This window comes from Drosophila subpulchrella, unplaced genomic scaffold (assembly GCF_014743375.2).
Source record: "Drosophila subpulchrella strain 33 F10 #4 breed RU33 unplaced genomic scaffold, RU_Dsub_v1.1 Primary Assembly Seq52, whole genome shotgun sequence".
Classification (NCBI taxonomy): Eukaryota; Metazoa; Arthropoda; class Insecta; order Diptera; family Drosophilidae; genus Drosophila; species Drosophila subpulchrella.
Window position 1 is genome coordinate 196,913 of NW_023665689.1, and position 26,229 is coordinate 223,141.

General features: G+C 43.0%; 1 protein-coding gene across 4 annotated transcripts in view; it reads right to left on the minus strand.

The window, feature by feature from the left end:
• LOC119562486 (acetylcholine receptor subunit alpha-like) overlaps window positions 1–26,229 on the minus strand; it is a 670,242-nt gene that overhangs the window by 178,314 nt on the left and 465,699 nt on the right. For 3 of the 4 annotated variants that reach the window (XM_037875689.1, XM_037875688.1, XM_037875691.1), the window contains one exon: window positions 20,767–20,947. In XM_037875689.1, the coding sequence (XP_037731617.1) occupies window positions 20,767–20,947 (181 nt within the window). Of the gene's footprint in view, window positions 1–20,636; window positions 20,667–20,766; window positions 20,948–26,229 lie in introns of those variants that run through there. The other variant, XM_037875690.1, reaches the window with a different exon arrangement.

Genomic DNA, 26,229 nt, shown 5'->3' on the forward strand with positions numbered 1-26,229 from the left:
ACATAACGGTTATATTAAAAGCTAGGGGAGAATAGGGTATAGTGACGAACGATTCAATTTTTAAATGTCACTTTTCCAATAAAAAATATTTGCAAAAGTTTAAAAACAGAAAGTTGTTCACATCTCAGTAGCATATTTCTGTAAAAGTTCGATGGTATGATTCCAGCGTAAGCCAATATTTTTTTTTAATTTTTAAGGTTGTAGGGTAAGGCATAAGCAAATATTTTTTTTCACTTTTTAAAGTTGCAGGGTAAGGTGACGAACTGATAATTCACACACAAATACACAGAAAAAACTTTACTGTACACGTTAAAAATGTCTACTTCAGATCTGGGTTCAAATGGAACAAATTAAGTTGTTCAATTTTTTTTTAGTTATCGGCTGTAGAAAAGAAAAAAATAACGATACCTTGTAAAATATTCGTCACGATACACTACATAATACTGATGGATACATGATTCATAATGCGCTAAAGAAAAAATCTCAAAGTACAAAAAACTGTTGCCTCAGATTTTTCTAATACTTGTATATACTTATCTGACTTGGTTTTTCACAAATCTTTGCTGTGGCACTGTATACACAAGATAACACCCAAAATAATATAAAGATCCAGACTTAAGTAGAAGTAAGCATTGATTGCACAACCAATGCCCCCAATAAAGCTCACACGAATTAAGCCACGTGCGCTGAGCTAGCACCTTTTGATTAGCGATCGTGGGAATGCTGAAAAGCCAAAGTTGACCGAAGTAGAAGTAAGCATTGATTGCAGAATCAATGCCCATAATAAAGTTCACACGAGCTAAGCCACGCGCGCTGAGCTTGCACCTTTCAATTAGCGGTCGTGGGAATGCAGAATAGCCAATTTCCAAAGTTGATCGAACCCAGCCAAGTGCATACAACAATAACAATAACTTAAATGCATTGGCCAATGACAACTAAATTTGGTCAACAGCGACAGCGAGGAAGAGCAGCAGCCAATGACAATGAAGAACGCTGGCAGAAACAGCCGCAGCGGCAGAGACGGTGGCAGCGATGGATCGACCCGTAGTTATAATGAATAATTGTTTAGCTTAAGTAATATCAGTTCTAAATCCAACTCCATAAAGAAAAGATTGATTTTTTTTATATCAATTAATCTCCAATCTTTTAACTGGCGCCCGAACAGGGACCTGATTGAAAGCCGCGAAAGGACTACAAGTACCGCGTTTCGTGAAGTTCGAAAAAATTTTCCGACGATTCGTTCAAACATCCGCCTAATCCGCGAGAAGTGAAGAAAAAATCCGAGACCCGGAAGTGCAAAGTGCTGTTAGAAATACAACAACACTGTCACTCCTAAAAATAGGACTTGTGCCCAGCGGGGATAATCAGGCCAAAAATTAATCGCCGTGATCCCTCTAGTATCCGTTCGGAGGGAACGTGTAAAAAGGTGCAGAGAAGGCCCCTAGTAAGCCCGCACTCAGGAGAGATCGCTGCAGCGTGGGATAAACCGGAATCTGCCGCAAAACTTCTATCCACAACTCTATCATAACGCAAACCAAATACATTTAGTACCCATAAATGGAACAATCCCAGCTACTCAGACTAACCAATTCAGATGTTATAACCAACCCTATACAAATCAGGCCAGTGCAGTAGCATCTTACAACACACCAAAACCTCCCCCACGACCCTAACCGAAACCGGTACCTATGGATGTCGATCAGTCAATTCGCTCACGTCATAAAAATTATATGAACAGACCAGCAAATAATGGTTATGCAGGGAAAAGACCTCTCTGCACTGCCAACGTTCCAAATACTAACAAAATGCCAAGGCAATTCCATATCCATCCGGAGACAGGAAGCAATGCACAGCAAAATTCAGAAGAAGTTACATCAAGCCCAGAAGAAGAGTATTATCAGTTGGCAGAAGAAAATAATGTAAACGAGCTTCAGGAAGAATGTGTATGGCAAAACGATATTGAGCAGCAGGAATACATAGATATGTCAGAGCTTCATTTTTTAGAGTAAATCGTTCCTCATTACCATACTTTAAAGTAACCACAGGGAACGGAAAAATTCTAAAATTCTTAATAGACACAGGCTCAAATCAGAATTATAATCAAAACCAATTAGTACCAAAAACAAAACAAAATGAGAAACAATTTTCCGTCAGCTCAGTTGGAGAAACCACTAAAATAACACAATATGCAATACTTAAGCTCCCTAACATTTCAGATACACCCATGAAATTTTTATACCCGTTACTCGTAGAGTAAAAGGGTATACTAGATTCGTCGGAAAGTATGTAACAGGCAGAAGGAAGCGTTTCCGACCCCTTAAAGTATATATATTCTTGATCAGGATCACTAGCCGAGTCGATCTAGCCATGTCCGTCTGTCCGTCTGTCTGTCCGGTTGAACGCTGAGATCTCGGAAACTATAATAGCTACAATACTGGGATTAGGCATGCAGATTCCTGAGATTCCTGCGCAGCGCAAGTTTGTTTCAGCAGAGTGCCACGCCCAATCTAACGCCCACAAACCGCCCAAAACTTTGGCTCATACAGTTTTGATGCTAAAGTAAAAATTTAAACTGAAATTAATTGTTCTCATCAATACCTATCGATTGACATAAAAAAAGTTTGCCCACTTTAACGCCCACAAACCGCCCACAAACTTCAGAAAATCGTTAGTATGAACGCGGATATCTCGGAAACTATCAAAGATAGAGTATTGGGATTTCAGATTTAGATTCCATAGCATTGTACGCAGCACAAGTTTGTTATGCGAATATGCCACGCCCACTCTAACGCCCACAAACCGCCCAAGCCTGTGGCGCCTTCAATTTTTATGCTAGATAAAAAATTTTAACTAAAATGTATTGGTCTCGTCAATACCTATCGATTGATTTAACCAAAAAAAAATGTTGCCACGCCCACTCTAACGCCCATAACGCTTAAATCTGTCTACCGCCGGTAGGTGGCGCATTTCAATCTTGCTTTGCTGCTTGCAGACCTCCATTTGCCTTTGGTCCCTTTAGCTGAGTAACGGGTATCTGATAGTCGAGGTACTCGACTATAGCGTTCTTCCTTGTTATACCCGTTACTCGTAGAGTAAAAGGGTATAGTAGATTCGTCGAAAAGTATGTAACAGGCAGAAGGAAGAGTTTCCGACCCCATAAAGTATATATATATTCATGATCAGGATCACTAGCCGAGTCGATCTAGCCATGTCCGTCTGTCCGTCTGTCCGTATGAACGCTGAGATCTCGGAAACTATAATAGCTACAATACTGGGATTAGGCATGCAGATTCCTGAGATTCCTGCGCAGCGCAAGTTTGCCTCAGCAGAGTGCCACGCCCACTCTAACGCCCACAAACCGCCCAAAACTGTGGCTTCTACAGTTTTGATGCTAGAATAAAGATTTTAACTGAAATGTATTGTTCTCATCAATACCTACCGATTGACCTAAAAAAAAGTTTGCCACGCCCACTTAAACGTCCACAACCCGCCCACAAACTTCAAAAAATCGTAAATATGAACGTCGATATCTCGGAAACTATCAAAGATAGAGAATTGGGATCACAGATTTAGTTTCCGTAGCCTTGTACGCAGCGCAAGTTTGTAAAGCGAATATGCCATGCCCACTCTAACGCCCAAAAACCCTCCAAGCCTGTGGCGCCCACAATTTTTATGCTAGATACAAAATTTTAACTGAAATGTATTAGTCTCGTCAATACCTATCGACTGACCAAAATAAAATTTGCCACGCCCACTCTAACGCCCATAACGCTTAAATCTGTCTACCGCCGGTAGGTGGCGCACGTCAATCTTGCTTTGCGGCTTGCATATCTCCATTTCCCTTTGGTCCCTTTAGCTTAGTAACGGGTATCTGATAGTCGAGGTATTCGACTATAGCGTTCTTCCTTGTTATACCCGTTACTCGTAGAGTAAAAGGGTATACTAGATTCGTCGGAAAGTATGTAACAGGCAGAAGGAAGCGTTTCCGACCCCTTAAAGTATATATATTCTTGATCAGGATCACTAGCCGAGTCGATCTAGTCATGTCCGTCTGTCCGTCTGTCTGTCCGTCCGGATGAACGCTGAGATCTCGGAAACTATGAGAGCTAGGCTATTGAGATTTGGCGTGCAGATTCCTGAGCTTCTTACGCAGCGCAAGTTTGTTTCAGTAGAGTGCCACGCCCACTCTAACGCCCACAAGCCGCCCACAAACTTCAAAAAATCGTAAGTATGAACGTGGATATCTCGGAAGCTATCAAGAATAGAGAATTGGGATCTCAGATTTAGATTCCGTAGCCTTGTGCGCAGCGCAAGTTTGTTACGAAAATATGCCACGCCCACTCTAACGCCCACAAACCGCCCAAGCCTGTGGCGCCCACAATTTTCATGCTAGATACAAAATTTTAACTGAACTGTATGGTCTCGTCAATACCTATCGATTGACCCAAAAAAAAATTTGCCATGCCCACTCTAACGCCCATAACGCTTAAATCTGTCTACCGCCGATAGGTGGCGCATTTCAATCTCGCTTTGCTGTTTGCATATCTCCATTTCCCTTTGGTCCCTTTAGCTGAGTAACGGGTATCTAATAGTCGAGGTACTCGACTATAGCGTTCTTCCTTGTTTTAACTAGAAACACTAAAAACCCTTCCACGGTATACTGGCAATGACACAATGAAAAGTCTAGGAGCAATTATAGATGTACAGAACGATACATTAATTCTTGGAAATAAGCGCAAAATTAAAATTCACCAATTAGCAACACAAGCAGTAAATACAATTGGACCACAAGTCGGCCATATGACCGAGTCTCAGAAATCAATCATAAATCTCCTCGTACAAAGTCACAAAACCCTCTTCGCAAATCCCGATACGAAGTTAGCATACACAACTAAAGTAGTAGGCGACATCAGAACTTCGTCCTATTCCCCACACAGAGAAAATAAAATACCAAAACTGGTCATCAATCGGGTATTTTTGCATATCAATTCTGATCCCTTATGTTGCCATATCATATTCATATTTTCGAACATATGAAATTGATATTTTCGAACATGTCAATTTGGTATATTTCATAACAGATTGATATGCGCACATATCAAAGTTGTGACCAAATTGTGGTATTTTGTAATATCCAACTGATATGCTTTCATATCAAACTGATATGCTTTCATATCAAACTGATATACTTTCATATCAGATTGATATGTTTGTAATATCAATATTAATCAGTTTTGTTTTTTTCTTTTTTGAATCTTATAAAAAAATAAATATTGAAAACCCATAAGATCGCTGTAAATATTTATTTTTTATATATTTCGGATCAATTATAAAAATTATTCTAGAACTTAGCAATAAATGACCGATCACTCTGTACTCGGATGCCTCCTGTAGCTTTGCATCAGCGCCAGGAAGTCCTTCTTCTGTCCTCGATAGAAGCTTCCCAGCGAAGTGGTGAACGCCAACTTGCCCAGTTCAGCATCTTGGCCAGCCATTTGACTTTGTGTAGTGCAGTATGTGTTGTCAGCCACCGAAGCGCACGTTAAAGTGTCCAAGAAATAAATATTTTAGAATTAGACAAACATCAAGTACAATTGAAAATGAGATACTTACCATTTGCAAAAATAAAGAAACAACATATGTTAATGTTTCACTTTGTACACTTTCACTTTTCGTCGAATGTTAGAGTGACCGCGGCAATTCTGTCAAAAAATATCTTTTGTACCATACTTAATACCATAAATACACAAAAAATACGAAAGCACAGTCATAATTTTTTTTCGAAGACTTTTCGATGTTACGATTGATATGAAAAACATATCAAATTAATACGAATATATATTAATATGATGCAAAATCATATCAATTAGAAATGTTGATATGAATTCGTATCATGCTGATATGAATTCGTATTAATTTGATATGTAAAAGGTGATATGTGAAAATTGGGGAGACAATATCAATATCAATATTGATCCGATTTTTTCTCTGTGTACGCAAAAATAGCAAAACCTTTAACCATCCTTCTAAGAGACGAAGAAGGCCGTATATCTAAGACCAAGTCAAGCAGAACTGCTATAGACCTGAGCAAAGACGCGATTACAGCATTTCACTATGGGGAATTTGACCACTTTTTTTGGCCAAAACCCATTTTTTAAAAGTCGTTAAAAATAGGTTTTGTTAATCAGAATGCATCAGGATAACATCAATATCTAATGTTACTAACAGAAAACTTTAACAGTGCGCACCACTGTTAAGTTATCAGCTGTTAAAGCCTGTTTTTATTTCAACGAGGTGGCAGCGCTGGTAAAGCGCCTATTATTCTTAATAGTTTAAATTGTCAAAAAGTGTAAGACTAAACAAAGCTCTGAGATTTTTGAAACACCATCCAATCAGAGGGACTTGTAACTTGTGTTTGAGACCTTAATATTGTATTTATTGATTGTCGTGCTCGTATATTCGTGTTCTAGTTCTAACCTCAAAAAAAAAACATCTTTAAGTTAAGTTGTATTTATAAATAGAGCTACAAAGTGATTCCAGCTGTTTCCACCTCTGAAACCTTTTTTATCTTGTAGAGTATTTAAATCTAATTGAGCTCGGTTAGTATAAAGGTGCACTTTTGCGCACTTTCTCTAAAATTTAGCTTTAAAGACCTCTACCTAATATGGTATATTTCTCGCATTTTTGTCTGGTAAATGCCAGTTTCGATGTTATCTTAAGAGAAACTGTGTGCAGTTATATTTCTTATTAAATAACGATTATTTTAAAATTATTTTACAACATAATTTTACTTACTTAATGTTGATATATAGGATTTTTGTTAAAAATTATAGTGATAACAATACAAAAAATTACAATTTCACTAAAAAAAAATGGGAAATAAAAAACGCCAATATTTTTTTTAAAATCAGTTTGGTCTTTTAAAAATAAAAAATCAAGAAAAAAAATTTTTTATTTGATTGACAAGAAAAAAATTTTTTTTTTCTCAAAAAAAAGGCGGGACCACGCCAATCTTTTTTTAAATTACTTCCTTTAAATTTTATATACTTAATTCTATAAACAAAACCTTAAAATGTTGCTTCGTTTTTAAGTTATTAATTAATGCCAAAAGAAGTGGGCAAATTCCCCATAGTGCATTTGAGAAACTTAAAAATACCCTCGTCTCCAGAGACGTTACCCTTGCATATCGAGATTTTGGAAAAGAATTCCAACTGACTACCGATGCTTCAAGCTACGCAATAGGCGCGGTGTTGGAACAAAATCATAGGCCAATAACGTTTATTTCTCGCTACCTGTCAAAATCGGGGAGAACTATGCAACCAATGAAAGAGAGATGCTTGCTATAGTTTGGACCCTCCAAAGCCTAGGGCATTACCTCTACGGGTATAGCGTAAATAATCATAACGCTACAAGCCTGAAGTAGCTAACGTAGTAGCGGATGCGTTATACCGAGCCCCCGCTGAAATTAATTCTATCAGTTCATCAGGATTTTCGGTAGAAGCTCCAATTAATGTATTTAAAAACCAGATATATTTACTGACAGACGACACAGATTCCTATAGCTTCGAAATACCATTTCCAACATATCACAGACATATTATTAAACAACAAGGGAGAACGCTATAGTCGAGTACCTCGACTATCAGATACCCGTTACTCAGCTTAAGGGACCAAAGGGAAATGGAGATATGCAAGCAGCAAAGCGAAATTTAAATGCGCCACCTACCGGCGGAAGACAGATTTAAGCGTTGTGGGCGTTAGGGTAGGCGTGTCAAAATTTTTTTAGATCAATCGATAGGTATTGACGAGACCAATACATTTCAGTTAGAAATTTTTATCTAGCATGAAAATTGTGGGCGCCACAGGCTTGGGCGGCTTATGGGCGTTATAGTAGGCGTGGCATATTCGCGGAACAAAATTGCGCTGCGTTCAAAGCTACGGAATCTAAATCTGAGATCCCGATTCTCTATCTTTGATAGTTTCCGAAATATCCACGTTCATACTTACGATTTTTTGAAGTTTGTGGGCGGTTTGTGGGCGTGGTCAATCGATAGGTATTGATGAGAACAATACATTTCAGCTAAAATTTTTATTCTAGCATCAAAACTGTAGGAGCCACAGTTTTGGACGGTTTGTGGGCGTTAGAGTGGGCGAGGCACCCTGCTGAAACCAACTTGCGCTGCGCAGGAATCTTAGGAATCTGCATGCCTAATCCCAGTATTGTGGCGCTTATAGTTTCCAAGATCTCAGCGTTCATACGGACAGACGGACACGGCTAGATCGACTCGGCTAGTGATCCTGATCAAGAATATATATACTTTATGGGGTCGGAAACGCTTCCTTCTGCCTGTTACATACTTTCCGACGAATCTAGTATACCCTTTTACTCTACGAGTAACGGGTATAAAAATCTTATACAGAAAACTTATAGCAATTTTAACTGACAGACTTGACCCTAAACTTATAAACGGAATCATTACTTCCGAAGAAGTAATGGAAAAAATTCAAAACATTTACCCCACCTCCTCTAAATCATTTAAAGTAAGGTTCACCCAAAACGAAATAGACGACGTAACTTCAGAATCTCAACAAAATGAAATAATAACACTCGAACATAAAAGAGCCCATAGAAATGCAAAGAAAATAAAATACAAATTTTAAAAAACTATTTTTTTCCACAAGCAAGAAAGAAAATTTAAACAATACTTCAAGCCTGTCAAACTTGTAAAGAATCGAAATACGATAGACACCCCCCAAAAGGAGAGATCAAACTGACTCCCATTCCGAATTACCCGGGAGAAATAGTTCACATTGTTATTTATATCACAGAAAAACATAGAGTCTTAACGGGAATCGACAAATTTTCAAAATATGCTCAAGTTAAAATTTTAGAGTCAAGAGCATCCGAAGATATAAAGAATCCGTTGCTTTCGGTATGCCGAAATGGATAATAATGGACAATGAACGCTCACTAGGCTCAGCAGCAATCAAGTTTATGTTAGAAGACTAACTCAAAATATCAGTGCACACGACTGCTCAATACGCATCGACAAGTAACGGACAAATAGAGAGGTTTCATTCAACTCTATCCGAAATCATGCGGTGCCTCAAAAAAGACAACGGGAGCATGACATTTGAGGACTTAGTCTTTAAAGCAGTTCAGGAATATAATAAATCGATCCATTCGGTAACAAAGGAAAGTCCGATAGACACATTTTTTAGAAGCACAATCTCCAGTTAAGCAGAAGATATAGAAAAAAAAACAAGAAGAAATCAGACAGATAATCCAAAAAAACAATCAGCCGACCTCGATTATCATAATCAGGGCAAGGTACAACCAAAACTTTTTAAGCCAGGCGATACAGTCCACGTAAAAATAGATAGAAGGCTAGGAAGCAAACTTACACCTAGATACAAAGCTGAGAAAGTAGCAGAAAACAAAATGACCACTATAAAACACATATTAAAAATCATACATAAAAGTAATATAAGAACATAGTTTTTCAGACTATTTTTACCAACATGCTTGGGGATAACCACAGTCCTCGACTATTCCAACTCACAAATCATCTCACTCGAAACCGGATTAGCGGCTAAGCAAGACGGAACATTTAAAATCATCCACATCTTTAACTTACTTAGCTATGAAGAAACTCTTGCGAAGTTAGAAGAATCATTTCATTCACTCACCTCATCTCATCCATTTCACCCCTACCTTTCCTACGAACTAAAACAGATCCATACTGATTTACGCATACTTCAAACTCAAAAAAGACAGAGAAGGGCAATTGAAGCAATAGGTACCGCATGTAAATGGCTGGCGGGATCACCAGACCACCACGACCATGAGATCTTAGCAAATAAGATAAATGAGCAATTAGAAAACAACAATAAACAGGTAGTAATTAACAGATTAATTAATCAAAAAATTAACCAACTTACTAATGCCACTAATGCAATACTGGAAGTTACCCAGAGTTCGGAAGAAATCGTAAATCAGAAAGCAAATATTTTAAAGTATAAAATTCAATTAATAAAAGAAGAAATAACCAACATTATATACGCAATTACATGGGCCAAATCGAACACAAGAAATTATTTTGTATTTACAAGCACAGAAACCACAGTAGTCGAAGATATTTTTAAAAAAGAAAATAAATTATTTTTTAACATAGAGGAATTATTGGAATTTGCTAAAGTTAAATTAGCCACAAATGGCAACGACCTCATTTTTATTATTAGCCTCCCAACCATTAAAACGGATAATTGTAGAACTTTAAAAATAAAGCAATAAGAAAAGCCCAAGTAATCAATGATATAAAATACGAAAATTTTTTAGAATGTAAGAGAGAATTATTTGCAATTAAAAATCCTTGTGAATCCCATAGTGATAAGACAATTTGTAATTCAGAAAATTTGTTAGACTTAAGCAATGATACTTGCGTAAACGCTATGCTGAACCTTCGAGAACCAGAATGTAAGTTGATCAAAACTGAACACATACCGGATTTCGAAGAAATACTGCCAGCCACCATAATGCTTAACGACTTCAATGAGCCAGTCTCGCTAGACGAAAAACTTCTACATCTGCAAGGTTCCTTCATAATACAATAACGTAATTCAACCGTAACTATTGGCGATACTTCTTACAAGTTGTGAGGAGTTGAATAACTCCCCACAAATAGAAGCAGCAGCAGTTGGCCGGCCGCTTACCAGATACGCGGCGAGTTCGCGTAGTAACGGCGCGGCGAGGAGAGTTTGGAGACTTGGATGGAGAACAGGAGAGTTTGGAGACTTGGATGGAGAACGAGAGAGTTTGGAGACCACGGTTGGAGATCAGGAGAGTTTGAAGACCAAGGAGCGGAGAATGAAAGAATGGAGACTTGGCGGGCAGAGCAAGAGTGCCGTGTGCAAAAGCGGATAACGAAACTTCACCGGACTTTGGACTCTCCCGTGAACTTTGAACCGGGAGAAGAAGTGCCACATCTCGGCAGTGGAGCGGCACACAGGCGTGCCACAAGCATCACGGGAATCAGCGGGACGGCAGCTGTGGGCAGAGCATAGGTTGGAAGCGGTACGTGGAGGACAAGTGGATCAACCAGGAGGCACGGACTTTGGACCCGGAGTGGAGAGATCCAGCGGGCCGTGCGCAAAAGGGAATTAACGGTTCCCGGAGGCCCTATATAAGGCCACAGAGCGCTGGTAGCTGGATCAGTCGATCACGAGGAGTCAAACCTTCAAGATCAGTTAAAGTACCAAGTGAACAGTCAGTCAAGCAAGTAATCTACAAGGGAGCCACAACCAAGCGAGTCGTCGGAAACAGCGCTGTGGGAAGCATACAAGGAGCAAGATCGTTACATCGAGACGTTCGGGATTGGGACATCAGGAATCTCCGAATTGAGACACAAGTGTATGAGTTCCGGAAGGCATCACACGGCTAAGTCAAGGCGATCGTTTTTCCAACTTTGTCACGACCACACCCTGGCGAGTCGCCCGGCGGGTCTGTCAGAGACAAGCGGAAGAGGCCTACGACGAAGAACCGTCTGCTTGGGGAGGAAAGTTGTCTGAGACCCAGCGTACCTTGCCCGACCAAGCAGGACCTGACGTGACGGACGAGCGGTAGATCGATTTGCGGTTTCAAGAGGCGGTCGCCTGGAGAGCCCTGCGATTACCGGCGAAGTTCCCGAACAGCAACCGCCCAACTCCCCGAGTGCCAGAACGACAAGCTACTGGTCAGGAGACAGCGCAGAGGACATCGGCAGCGACGCCAGCAGACATTTCCGGCAGCCACGTTACCATCGCCGCGCGGAGCTCATTGGGGAGCGCAGGTGCGTCGCGGACGTCAAGCATTAGGGCGAAGCCGGGTGGAACGTTCTTCTGCGCTAGGCGTAAAGCAAAGTGAACTGCTAGGCAGCTTCCTGGCGGCAGCCTTGACTGTCAGCGCGATCTGAGCAAGAACCTAGCGGGACCGTCCGGGACAGAGCAAGGGACGAGTATTGCCTCGAAAGGCGTCGGCCTGGAGAGCAAGGCTTGTTCACCCTAGTCTGAGAACGGTGACGCTTCCTTAAGCCCACAAGGCCGAACTCTCTGCGAGTCTAAGGCGCAACTAGCGACCCCGAGGCAGCGCGTCGGCGAGCATGCAGAGGCGGCCACTACGAGCGTCCCGAGACTCAGGAGCCAAGCGGAAGCCGAGTCAACGCGTCGACAAGCCAGAAGGAGGAGCACCAGAGCAAGGAGATACCGAAGCCAGCCCAGCCACACACCCGCTGTACTAATACCACGAGAATAAATCCCACTGTTGCCATTAGAACCCTTTGTTTTCTCACTGATCTACGGGGCAATCACGTCATATAAATTTGGTGGGACGAACACACAATCTTCTGAGATAGCCGCACGAATATCGTAGCGAGCAGACAACAAAATCAGTTCGTTACATCTGGCGCCCAACGTGATTGTCCCAACAGTGAGAACAGCACAATAAAAATGAGAAAGAAGTGGATTTTCCGCCTTAAGAAGGAGGACTTCGCCCATGTCGCAAAGAGGCCTGATGTCGCCCTGGAGGGCAGGCTAGACGACATGAGGAAGGCTTTATCGGAATATTACTCAGAAACAGAGAACGATCCACAACTCGTCGACATCTGGGCCGAGCTGGAGGCGACATACCACGACAGAGCCGGCCCAAGCATTACGTTAACGAACGCTGAAGGGGACAACCTGGTGGCAAGCCTCAGCATTGACAACATGCAAAAAGAGGCCCACAGAAGAGAATCAAGCCAATATAAGAAAACAGCAGCGCTGACCCCGAGACCAAGCCAGTCGGAATGGTCGTTCAGGTTCGACGGGGCGGAAAAACCATTCGAGTTCCTGGAGCAGGTAGAATGGTCCGCCAACACGTACGGTTTGGAGCTTGATATGATCCCTCGAGCGATGCCGGAGTTGCTAAAATGAAGGGCTTTGAAATGGTTCATCGCCAACAACAAGCACACATATTTTCTGCTAAGAGATTTCTTCACCAGGCTGGCGGACCAGGTCCGGCAAAGGAAGCAAGGCTTCAGCGAGCCGTTCAAGGACTACATGATCGACATGCATACGATGGTGAGGCCACTTAACTATTCTACGAAAGAGACGTTAGAGTCATTAAAGAGAACTGCACCCCAAGCCTACGGATTTTCTTAAGAGCACACATAGTGTCGGACCTGGACACGCTAATGATCCTAGCCGATGAGTACGAAGAACTGGAAAAGGAACGGGAAGTTTTCGCACAGGAGAACAAGTTCTCGAAGACCAAGTCGGCGTCACCAACACAGGTGACATGCAGAAGATGCGAGGAGACAGATAACCAGGACACACGAGGAAACGACCAATGGTCACCACCACACCAAGCCAGACGACAGCAGGCAACAGACGCACCACGCGGAGGCCATTGGACACCACCCCCACAGCAACAGAGACAGCCAAACAAGACCTTGTGGCGGCCGCCAAGCAACACACAGAGGCCACAAGATACCACCCATATCACAGACCCGCAGGAGGCCTGTCGGAAATGCGGTGGGAACGGACACTGGGCTAGAGGATGTCGAAACCAGCGGCTGCTGTTTTGCTGGATATGCGGCAAGGTGGGTGTTAGGAGCGTCGATTGCTGCCAACGATCGGGAAATGGCCAGTGATCTCAGCCGCAGAGAAGCGAGCGGGGATCGCACAATGCCACCTCTCCAAACTAACGGGCAAGCTAATCGAGGAGGAGCAGCAGTTGTCCGCAGCTGTGATGATTGGTGGGAAAAGCTACAAAGCCACAATCGACACCGGAGCAACGGCAAGCTTCGTTAGCGAAGAATTGGCGGACAATATTGCTGCTCTAGGAAAGATTACCTGGACGAGACGGCAAGTTAGGTTGGCAAATGGAAGGTGAGGCGGAATTGATGCGCAGCTCGAGGTGGAGGTCAAATTCGGCAACAAACAAGTGACCATGAGCCTGTTGATTTTACCCGGGGTAGTGGATCCATTAGTGTTGGGATGGAACTTCCTGAAACAAGTCGGAACCGAGATAAGGTGTGCTGGAATAATAATACCAGCCAGGAACCGACACAATGGATGGCTCGAGGAGAAACTATCAGTAGCAGTCGTTCAAGAAGTAAACGAGTTGGACGATACTACAGCGTTCCTTGAAACAGAGCTGGCAGACTTCAGCACAATGACGGGAACATCGAATATGGCAGAACACCAGATCAAAATGAAGGACGACAAGCCAATCAAGCAGAGATACTACCCAAAGAACCCAAAAATTCAAGGGGAAATCAACGCAAAGGTGGACGAGCTTCTTCAAATGGGGTTCATAGAGCATTCAAAGAGCCCATACAGCTCCACCATCGTGATGGTGAAAAAGAAGACAGGCAAGTGGAGACTGTGTGTCGACTTCAGGCATATCAACGCGAGGTCAGTGAAGGATGCCTATCCAATGCCCCGCATAAACTACATCCAAAATCAACTAAGGGAAGCGCGGTACATCAGCAGTTTGGACCTGAAGGATGGATACTGGCAGATCCCACTGGAAGAGAGTAGCAGGCAATATACGACGTTTACGGTACCAGGCAAAGGTCTGTTTCAGTGGAGCGTAATGCCGTTCGGATTTAACTCGGCGTCGGCAACTTTTCAGCGAGTCTTAGACCAAGTAATTGGCCCCGAGATGTCACCTCACGCATTCGCTTACCAGGATGACATAATAGTGATCGGTCGCACGCTGGAAGAACACAAAAGAAACCTGAGGGAAGTGTTCCAGCGTCTAAGGGAGGCAAACCTGAGGCTGAATCCAGAAAAATGCCAATTCTTCAATAAGGAGCTGCTGTACCTGGGACATCGAGTGACTAGCGAGGGAATAGGAACAGATCCAGAAAAAGTAGCCGCCATCGACGAACTAGAACCGCCATCGACCGTCAAAGAGCTCCGGCAATACCTAGGAGTAGCGTCGTGGTACCGCCGATTTGTACCATATTTTTCCAGAATCGTCAAACCCCTGAACGACCTGCTGCGCAAAGGCAGTAAGTGGGAGTGGACACTAGAGCACCAGATGGCATTTGAGGAAGTTAAGGCAAGACTCGTGGCAGATCCAGTGCTAGCATGCCCGGATTTCAGTATAACTTTCATCCTGCAAAGAGACGCCAGCGACAACGGCATCGGAGCGATACTGACCCAAGACACCGAAAAGGGCGAAAGAGTAATCTCCTACTCGAGCCGAACACTGAACGGCGCGGAAAAGAACTACTCGACAACGGAGAAGGAGTGCTTGGCGATCGTCTGGGCGATCCGGAAGCTCAGGCCATATCTGGAAGGTTACCACTTTAAGGTAGTAACCGACCACATGGCCCTGAAGTGGCTCAACAGCATCGAAAGCCCTTCAGGAAGGATCGCCAGATGGGCCCTGGAGCTACAACAGTACGACTTTGAGATAGCGTACAGAAAGGGCCAGCTAAACGTGGTGGCCGACGCATTATCAAGACAACCACTACCAGAGACGCAACGAGGATTAAAAGAGGCATCGGCAACAATAGCTTCAGGAGGGTGCAGCTGGATCAAGGACATGGGCAAAAAGATAAGGACCCAACCGCAGAAGTACCCGGACTATGTTACGGATGGTGAGACACTGTACAGAAACATACCTCACCGAGCAGGCAGTGAAGACGTCGCTTTATGGAAGATGTGCGTCCCAAAGTCGCTACGAGAAACAGTGTTCAGGAAAAACCACGACGCACCGTTTGCGGGACACGTAGGAAGACGGAGGACAATTGCACGGTTGGCAGCCCGATACTACTGGCCAGGCATGCATAGAGACGCCCGAGCCCACGTACGAAAATGCGAGATTTGCATGCGGTTTAAGCCCAATCAGATGCAGGCGGCCAGGAAGATGTTGACCCAAGAGCCGGAGGAACCATGGGCCACGGTATGTGCAGACTTCGTTGGACCCCTACCAAGACCTAAGCATGGGAACCAAATGCTGCTGGTCATGATAGACAGATTTTCGAAATGGACGGAACTGGTGCCCCTGCGCAGTGCGACAGCAGAGTCGCTCAAGAAGGCGTTTAGGGAGCGCATAATCGCAAGGTACGGGTTCCCGAAGGTGGTCATAACGGACAACGGAGTGCAGTTTGCAAGCCGTATCTTCAAGAGTTTTCTGGCTGAGATGGGTATCAGACAACAGTTCACCGCACCATACACACCACAAGAGAATCCGACCGAACGAGCGAACAGAACGGTCAAGACCATGATTGCGCAGTTCACAGGGCAGGACCAAAGAAACTGGGACGAGAAGTGGCCGGAGATTATGCTAGCAGTGAGCACGAGCACATCGGAATCCACCGGCCATACACCGGCTTTTCTTACCCAGGGAACCACGTCTACCCTATATTATAAGGAAACCCTAGGCACTGAACGAGCTACGGATACCCCTGAGGAAAATGCCAACAAACTGAGGGAGGTATTCGAGATCGTACGCCGAAATATGGAAAAGGCGTCCCAGGACCAAGCCAGACACTATAATCTGAGAAGAAGGCAATGGAACATCACCTGTCCAAAGCGGCTGAAGGATTCGCTGCAAAACTAGCCTCGAGGTACGATGGCCCTTACCAGGTTGTGGATTTCGTCTCTCCAGTGATCTGCAAAATTCGCCACACACAGTCAAAGAAAGAAAGGACAGTTCTCGTTGGAGAGCTTAAGCAACAACAAAACGAGCAGACAGCAGAAACGTGAGATGTCTATGCGTCAGGCCTAAGCGAGAGTCATCCACACGCCACGCAGAAAGGACAATTAGAAGGATAGGTCACAAGGACTTGGATAAGGATGGTTGGTGATCCCAACTGCAAGGCAACAGGATTCAGCGTCGGGCAGTTGCCAAAGTCATCCGCGATTACGCCAGGCGGAAGGGACACTTACAAAACGGCACAAGGATACGGGTAACGTGAAGGGATCCACCCGCAAGGCAACAGGTTTCAGCGTCGGGCGCGAGCCAGAGTTAACCGTTTACGCCACGTAGAAAAGAGTATGCGCGGAGAGAGACAAGCAGCACAAGGCGCGCAGTCCAGGCACACACCGTAGCATCCGGAGATTCTTTACGGATGGCGTCGGACGAACTCGTCTAGTTGTTACCCGAGGAAAGGGGGAGCTGGTAACCAAAGACAGAAACACGCACCGCACCAACAGTTAACTAAAAAAAAGAGAAAAAGTGATGAGATGAAAAGGAGTAAAAGAAATGCAAAAAAAAAAACTTACCTATGAAAGTTCCAAAATTACCACGAGCCAGGAAAGGGGGTACCTCGATAGGCGATCGATTGGCACTAGTCGATAGTGCGATCGATGGGTACACGAAAATGGTAATATCGGCCAAAGGTGGAAATATCGCAACGAACAGATATGCGAATAAACATCGATCAAGCACGAATGGTGTGACCAGGCGGAGGAACCAATAAAAGAAGAAGAACGCAGCAATGAGCAGCGAGCTGGGGATCGATAGCCCATGAGTATCGATATCCCATTGGAGTCAGGGAGAATATGGGCGCGGGTGATTCAAGTTGCTACGAGGAGGATGACCAGCGCTGTAGAAACTCAACGGAGTTAAGAGCGTCGAGGGAGCATCGAGGGAGAAACGAGGGAGCGCCGCGGGAATCACAAGGACTCGAAGGCAAGGATAAGCAAGGAAACGCCGGAGAGTAGGAACAAGTTTTAAATGTTTCCCGAAGTAAGGGGGGAATGTGAGGAGTTGAATAACTCCCCACAAATAGAAGCAGCAGCAGATGGCCGGCCGCTTACCAGATACGCGGCGAATTCGCGTACTAACGGCGCGGCGAGGAGAGTTTGGAGCCTTGGATGGAGAACGAGAGAGCTTGGAGATCATGGTTGGAGATCAGGAGAGTTTGGAGACCAAGGAGCGGAGAATGAAATAATGGAGACTTGGCGGGCAGAGCAAGAGTGCCGTGTGCAAAAGCGGATAACGGAACTCCACCGGACTTTGGACTCTCCCGTGAACTTTGGACCGGGAGAAGAAGTGCCACATCTCGGCAGTGGAGCGGCACACAGGCGTGCCACAAGCATCACGGGAATCAGCGGGACGGCAGCTGTGGGCAGAGCATAGGTTGGAAGCGGTACGTGAAGGACAAGTGGATCAACCAGGAGGCACGGACTTTGGACCCGGAGTGGAGAGATCCAGCGGGCCGTGCGCAAAAGGGAATTAACGGTTCCCGGAGGCCCTGTATAAGGCCACAGAGCGCTGGCAGCTGGATCAGTCGATCACGAGGAGTCAAACCTTCAAGATCAATTAAAGTACCAAGTGAACAGTCAGTCAAGCAAGTAATCTACGAGGGAGCCACAACCAAGCGAGTCGTCGGAAACAGCGCTGTGGGAAGCATACAAGGAGCAAGATCGCCACGTCGAGACGTTCGGGATTGGGACATCAGGAATCTCCGAATTGAGACACAAGTGGCTGAGTTCCGGAAGGCATCACAGGGCTAAGACAAGGCGTTCGTTTTTCCAACTTTGTCACGACCACACCCTGGCGAGTCGTCCGGCGGGTCTGTCAGAGACAAGCGGAAGAGGCCTACGACGAAGAACCGTCAGCTTGGGGAGGAAAGTTGTCTGAGACCCAGCGTACCTTGCCCGACCAAGCAGGACCTGACGTGACGGACGAGCGGTAGATCGATTTGCGGTTTCAAGAGGCGGTCGCCTGGAGAGCCCTGCGATTACCGGCGAAGTTCCCGAACAGCAACCGCCCAACTCCCCGAGTGCCAGAACGACAAGCTACTGGTCAGGAGACAGCGCAGAGGACATCGGCAGCGACGCCAGCAGACATTTCCGGCAGCCACGTTACCATCGCCGCGCGGAGCTCATTGGGGAGCGCAGGTGCGTCGCGGACGTCAAGCATTAGCGCGAAGCCGGGTGGAACGTTCGTCTGCGCTAGGCGTAAAGCAAAGTGAAGTGCTAGGCAGCTTTCTGGCGGCAGCCTTGACTGTCAGCGCGATCTGAGCAAGAACCTAGCGAGACCGTCCGGGACAGAGCAAGGGACGACTATTGCCTCGAAAGGCGTCGGCCTGGAGAGCAAGTCTTGTTCACCCTAGTCTGAGAACGGTGACGCTTCCCTAAGCCCTCAAGGCCGAACTCTCTGCGAGTCTAAGGCGCAACAAGCGACCCCGAGGGAGCGCGTCGGCGAGCAAGCAGAGGCGGCCACTACGAGCGTCCCGAGACCCAGGAGCCAAGCGGAAGCCGAGTCAACGCGTCGACAAGCTAGAAGGAGGAGCACCTGAAGCCGGCGGAACCAGAGCAAGGAGATACCGAAGCCAGCCCAGCCACACACCCGCTGTACTAATGCCACGAGAATAAGTCCCACTGTTGCCATTAGAACCCTTTGTTTTCTCACTGATCTACGGGGCAATCACGTCTTATAAAATTGGTGGGACGAACACACAATCTTCTGAGCTAGCCGCACGAATCTCGTAGCGAGCAGACAACAAAATCAGTTCGTTACAAAGTCACGGGAAATCAACATGGTCGAACCAGAACCTCCGTTATTCCAACTAATGGGAGAAAAGACAAAGCTAGAGGAAGTTCTATCACTACAAATGGTCAATGAACTCAACATCAACAACACAAAAGCGCTGGAAAAACTAAGAAGCAAAACAACTATAGTTATTTAGTTACGGATCCGCAATCATCCTACTTCTACTAATAATAGGATTGATCACGGAAATCCTACGAAGACAGAAGTCAACGGAAAGTACATCGGCTTCCACTCTAGAAACGCAAGAAAAGCCTCTACATTCCGGACCTATACTCTACTACGTTGCGACCGAGGACAGTCGCGTTTAAGGAGGGAAGAGTAAACACCCACAATAATATAAAGATCCAAACTTAAGTAGAAGTAAGCATTGATTGCACAACCAATGCCCCCAATAAAGTTCACACGAGCTAAGCCACGCGCGCTGAGCTTGCACCTTTCAATTAGCGATCGTGGGAATGCAGAATAGCCAATTTCCAAAGTTGATCGAACCCAGCCAAGTGCATACAACAATAACAATAACTTAAATGCATTGGCCAATGACAACTAAATTTGGTCAACAGCGAAAGCGATGAAGAGCAGCAGCCAATGACAATGAAGAACGCTGGCAGAAACAGCAGCAGCGGCAGAGACGGTGGCAGCGATGGATCGACGCGTAGTTATAATGAATAATTGTTTAGCTTAAGTAAAATCAGTTCTTAATCCAACTCAATAAAGAAAAGATAGATTTTTTTTATATCAATTAATAACCAATCTTTTAACTCACATATAAGCTGAATATGTTTTTTAATTTTTTGTCAAAACTATCTCATAAATCATTATATCAAATATTATTGTAAATACATTGTCGGCACTATAAAAGAAAAGGAGTAAAGGATATAACGACTACAATTATTTGGAATTTTTGAGATGTGATATTTGACGAGTTTTTCACCCACTCTACCCTACTTTAAAGGTGAGTTCTTTTCAAAATAGTTCTGCGTAGTGGAGCATAAATGCATTTATATACTTTAATTTATATATTATAAATTGAGCTTTAGTGTGTGTACATAATTCTTCTTTATTTGAAAAAAAAAGTTTACGAAACTTAATATTATAATACATTTTAAGAAAAGTTTTATTGTTTACGCCTCTAACATGAACCACATAAAAAAAAAAAGATAAGAAATGAATAATATAAAATACAAGTGTTAGAATAATAGGAAAATTAGCTAAGTTTTTTAAAGACCTACCTTAAACCCATCATAAGTCCAACTGCCAAACTTTAGAACACAGGTCTGTTCATCAAATGGGAAATATTCTACATCTATTTCACAGGATGATTTGTATATAGCTGGTGGCTTCCATTCAACTAATCCTTCAGAGTAAATTGTGGCTTTTGTTGCAAGAGTCACTTCGAAGTTACCATCAGCACTACATGGTATTTTTCAATATCGGTACAAATTATCATTATATGTTTAATATTTAAAAAATGTACAATTCTTAATATTATTTGATAAAATTATATAGTTTGAATGATGTCATATTCATTCGATATTATACGTACAAATAAAGCTATAATAATAACACAAACAATGCAAAAGTTGACTAAAATTTAATAAATAATGTAGCATTGTTAAAATATACAGGAGTTGTTAAATTTCATGTTCATAAGTTTGTTTCGTTATGAAAATATTTAAGATAGATAGCACTCAGTTAAATTAAAAGAATAAATGAATGCAAAAAAAGTTTCTTAATATTGATTCGATTTCCGAATATGTCAATAGTGAAAAAATTGCATAGGTAGACATGTAATATTTGGCTCCTTTTCCAAAAAGTATCCTATATATTAATTTGTTACTTTGCTAGTAGCGACACAAAATCTAAAAGATTGCAAAAATAAATTATTTGAGTTCGGAAATACGATACATATATTCTGAACTCCGGCGATATACTTAAACCCGTTACTCGTAAAGTAAAGGGGTATACTAGATTCGTCGGAAAGTACGTAACAGGAAGAAGGAAGCTTTTCCGATCCCATAAAGTATATATATTCTAGATCAGGACCACTAGCCGAGTAGATCTAGCCATGTCCGTATGAACGCTGTGATCTCGGAAACTATAAGATCCGCAATTCTGGGATTAGACATGCAGATTGTAGAGATTCCTGCGCAGCGCAAGTTTGTTTCGTAAGCGTGCCACGCCCACTCTAGCGCCCACAAAGCGGCCAAAGCTGTGGTTCCTACAATTTTTATGCTAGAATAACAGTTTTAACTGAAATGTATTGTTCTCATCAATACCTATCAATTGCATATCTCCAACTCCCTTTGGTCCCTTTAGCGGGTACCTGGCAGTCGAGGTACTCGACTATAGCGGTCTTTCTTGTTTTCACTGGATACTTATAAAAATGAAAACCAATTTGCTTATATGCCTATAATCTAAGCTCACCCAAAATTCTGGCAGTAGTGTCTAATGACAGTTCGTTTTCGACCCTATAAAGTGTATATATTATTGACCAGGATCACTAGCCGAGTCGATCTAGCCAAGTCCGACTATCCGTCTAGAATGTTGAGATAAGGCATGCAGATTCTTGGGCTTCTTGCTCAGCGCAATTTTGTATCATCGGAGTGTCACGCTTACTAGTATAGGAAGCGTTTCCGACCCCATAAAGTATATATATTCTTGATCAGGATCACTAGCCGAGTCGATCCAGCCATGTCCGTCTGTCCGTCCGTCCGGATGAACGCTGAGATCTCGGAAACTATAAGAACTAGGCTTTTGGGATTCCTGAGCATCTTACGCAGCGCAAGTTTATTTCAGCAGCATGCAACGCCCACTCTAACGCCTACAAACCACCCAAAACGGTGGCTCCTACAGTTTTGATGCTAGAATAAAGATTTTAACTGAAATGTATTGTTCTCATCAATACCTACCGATTGACCTAAAAAAAAGTTTGCCACGCCCACTTAAACGCCCACAACCCGCCCACAAACTTCAAAAAATCGTAAGTATGAACACGGATATCTCGGAAACTCAAAGATAGAGAATTGAGATTTCAGATTTAGATGCCGTAGGCTTGAGCGCAGCGCTAGTTTGTTACGCGAATATGCCATGCCCACTCTAACGCTTACAAGCCGCCCAAGCCTGTGGCGCCCACAATTTATGCTAGATAAAAAATTTTAACTGAAATGTATTAGTCTCGTCAAAAAACAATATTTTTAAGTAGGGTAAAGCAAGTTAATTAAATTAAATTAATTATGACCATGAAGGTCTTAATGAACTCAATACTTTCAAACGTTCGGACTTTTGTTGGAACATAGCCGAGTGTCTATCACGGTGGACGAAAGTCCACATAGTGACGAAGCTTTATGCTAGATAAAAAATGTTAACTGAAATGTATTAGTCTCGTCAAAAAACAATATTTTTAAGTAGGGTAAAGCAAGTTAATTAAATTAAATTAATTATGACCATGAAGGTCTTAATGAACTCAATACTTTCAAACGTTCGGACTTTTGTTGGAACATAGCCGAGTGTCTATCACGGTGGACGAAAGTCCACATAGTGACGAAGCTTACCAGAACAGTGTGCGAAGGCAACTACTATATGTAGCCGAAAAATAGAAAATCTGCTGCGATGGCCCGATCCTAGCGAGTTATACACTGATCGAAAATTTTCACAAGAACTAAATCGTCAAATGACCCCTCATTTGTTAAATTCCGATGCTCCGTTCAAAAATTATATGCAAAACAAGATTTTGGGGGACTTTTCATAACTAACATTTTATTTTTTTTGTCCGTCTGTCCTAAACGTTTTTTTTGGGTTATGGAAATTCTAAATGATGTTTAACAGCTTAATATAAGAAACATTAGTTATACCAGAACTGAACTGAAAGAACTCGCTAGCTTGGCGGTAAAACAGCTATACATAGCTACATTTCGTACTGTTGTAACTTGTGAACTACTAAAGGTATTGGAAAGCTATTTTTAAGTACTGTATACATTTATCTTTTTTGTGGATACACAAACTCTATTTAAAGGACCGGCAAACATTTAATTGGTTTTAAAAAGCTCGATGTAAGACATTTACTTCTAAAATGTACAAAAAAATATCAGCAAATTTTGCGATAATAGCTAAAAAAAAGGTAGACTTAAAGCGACAGTTGTTTCTAAGCCACTAAAGCTAAAGACATTTGCTATATGTCGTTGAAAAGTTTTTTTGTTATCTTTTGTACTATCTTCAAACGTAAATGATCTTAATACAAATGATTAGAATTATTGTCCAAAAGGTATTTTTTCTCGATTTTTTCTAGTTTGTTTTTCTTTTTTAGAAACGGCGCTAAAGATTTCTGCTTTAACTAAAAACTGAAATGCCCTTGAGATTCTTATATTTTAGACAGATAACACATTGTTCCAAAAATATCTCGCTTGAAAGTTATTATTCCAGAACAAGGAAGAACGCTATTGTCGAGTACCTCGACTATCAGATACCCGTAACTCATCTAAAGGGACCAAAGGGAAATGGAGATATGCAAGCAGCAAAGCGAGATGGAAATGCGCCACCTACCCGTGATCTCAATATATGGTTATGAGGGCGGTAGACAGATTTAAGCGTTATGGACGTGGCAAACTTTTTTTGGGTCAATCGATAGGTAGTGACGAGACTAGTACAGATCAGTTAAAATTTTTTTCTAGCATGAAAATTGTGGGCGCCACAGGCTTAGGAGGCTTGTGGGCGTAAGAGTGGGCGTGGAAAACTTTTTTTTTAATTTATCGTTAGGTATTGACGAGACTAATACATTTCAGCTAAAATTTGTTATCTAGCATAAAAGTTGTGGGCACCAAAGGTTTGGCGGCTTGTGGGCGCACAAGGCTACGGAATCTAAATCTGAAGTCCCAATTCTCTATTTTTGATAGGTTCCGAGATATCCGCGTTCATTCTTACGATTTTTTGAAATTTGTGGGCGGCTTGTGGGAGTTTTAGTTGGCGTGGCAAAAAAGTTTTCCACGCCCACTCTAACGCCCATAACGCTTAAATCAGTCTATCGCCCACATAACCATATCTTGAGATCGCGGGTAGGTGGCGCATTTCAATCTTGCCTTGCTGCTTGCATATCTCCATTTCCCTTTGGTCCCCTAAGCTGAGTAATGGGTATCTGATAGTCGAGGTACTCGACTGTAGCGTTCTTCCTTGTTTTTTATTTACAATCTGTAAGATTTATAAAGACAATATTTTTGGATGACTACAAAGGATCGTATCGGATTACATATCGTTAAAAGGTGACAGTCAATCACGCATACAATCGTTTAGTCTCCGTAGTTATAAAAAGCGGATTCTGACACAATAAGCATATTAATGATCCCCGCCCTCTTACTAATAAGCATATAAATCGTTTCCGCCCTTTCAGTAATGTATGCGGGTTCTGGCACAAAAAGCATAATACATAAAATAAATGATTTTAATGGGTTTAAATGTCTTAAAAATGTCAAGATCATGACCATAAAGAGTATACTTAACTGCACCCAACCCCCAATACTAATCACGTGACCTTTTTTCACATTACTTGTTATAAATATTCAACAGGTGTTGTTCTGTACGTGAGAAATTTTACACACTGAGGCGCCCAAAATTTTCATGCTAGAAAAAAATTTTAACTTATCTGTACTAGTCTCGTCAATACCTATCGATTGACCCAAAAAAAGTTTCCCACGCCCACTCTAACTTAAAACTGTCTACCGCCCACATAATCATATATTGTGATCAGGGGTAGGTGGCGCATTTCAGTCTCGCTTTGCTGCTTGCATGTCTCCATTTCCCTTTTGTCCCTTTAGCTGAGTAACGGGTATCTGATTGTCGAGGTACTCGAGTATAGCGTTCTTCCTTGTTACTTTTTTCATCCCCCCCAAAGCTTCTCACTTTGCAGGCCTCTATGAAGCAGCGGCTATGAACTTTGAACTTTGATGAACGCAAGAGTTACCTTTGAAGAGTTTTGCACGATCACAGCTGAAATAGAATCTCTTCTAAACTGCTGGCCGTTGACACCGCAATCACCGGATCCCAGAGACCTTGGAGCTCTAGAGCCAGGACATTTCCTAGTTGTGAAATCACTTCGTTCCCTTCCCGACCGCAGAATTAAGACGCTCAGTCCTCGAAACCTGGAGCGGCTTAAAGCCGTGATCGCTTTGAAACAACATTTTTAGCGCCGGTGGTCGATGTGGAGTGGACAAAACAATAACTTAACATACAAGTGGACACCATCATTTAGAACGATAACCTACCTCCACAGCGATAGAAAATGGTACGCATCGAAGCCGTAGTTGAGTGGAGCAAATTTGAACCTGCGGGTACTTTCAAGGGGGCCGGGATGTACGGTGAAACTCATCAACATGATATTTCCCTGTTTGAATTTTAAAGTTGTATTAAAATGTTATATTCTATTTGATCTTGCAAACCAGACTCTGTTAACCACCTCATGTAAACCCTTTTATTATGTTAATAAAAACAGTCGTTTGCAGATCATTGCAGTCTTTAGTCGCATCGTTATTCGTGGTTATGATTGATACGGCGCCCAGACTCTGATCTCAAGCAGAACAATTAGTTTATCCTTTTTAACGAAATGCCAATTATTGTGTCGTTAAAAAAATGGAGGAGTACGCCGGGCAAGCGTCCATTCGACCAAAGAGGTATTCCAAAGACCGGGAAGGTGTTCCGGGCTAACG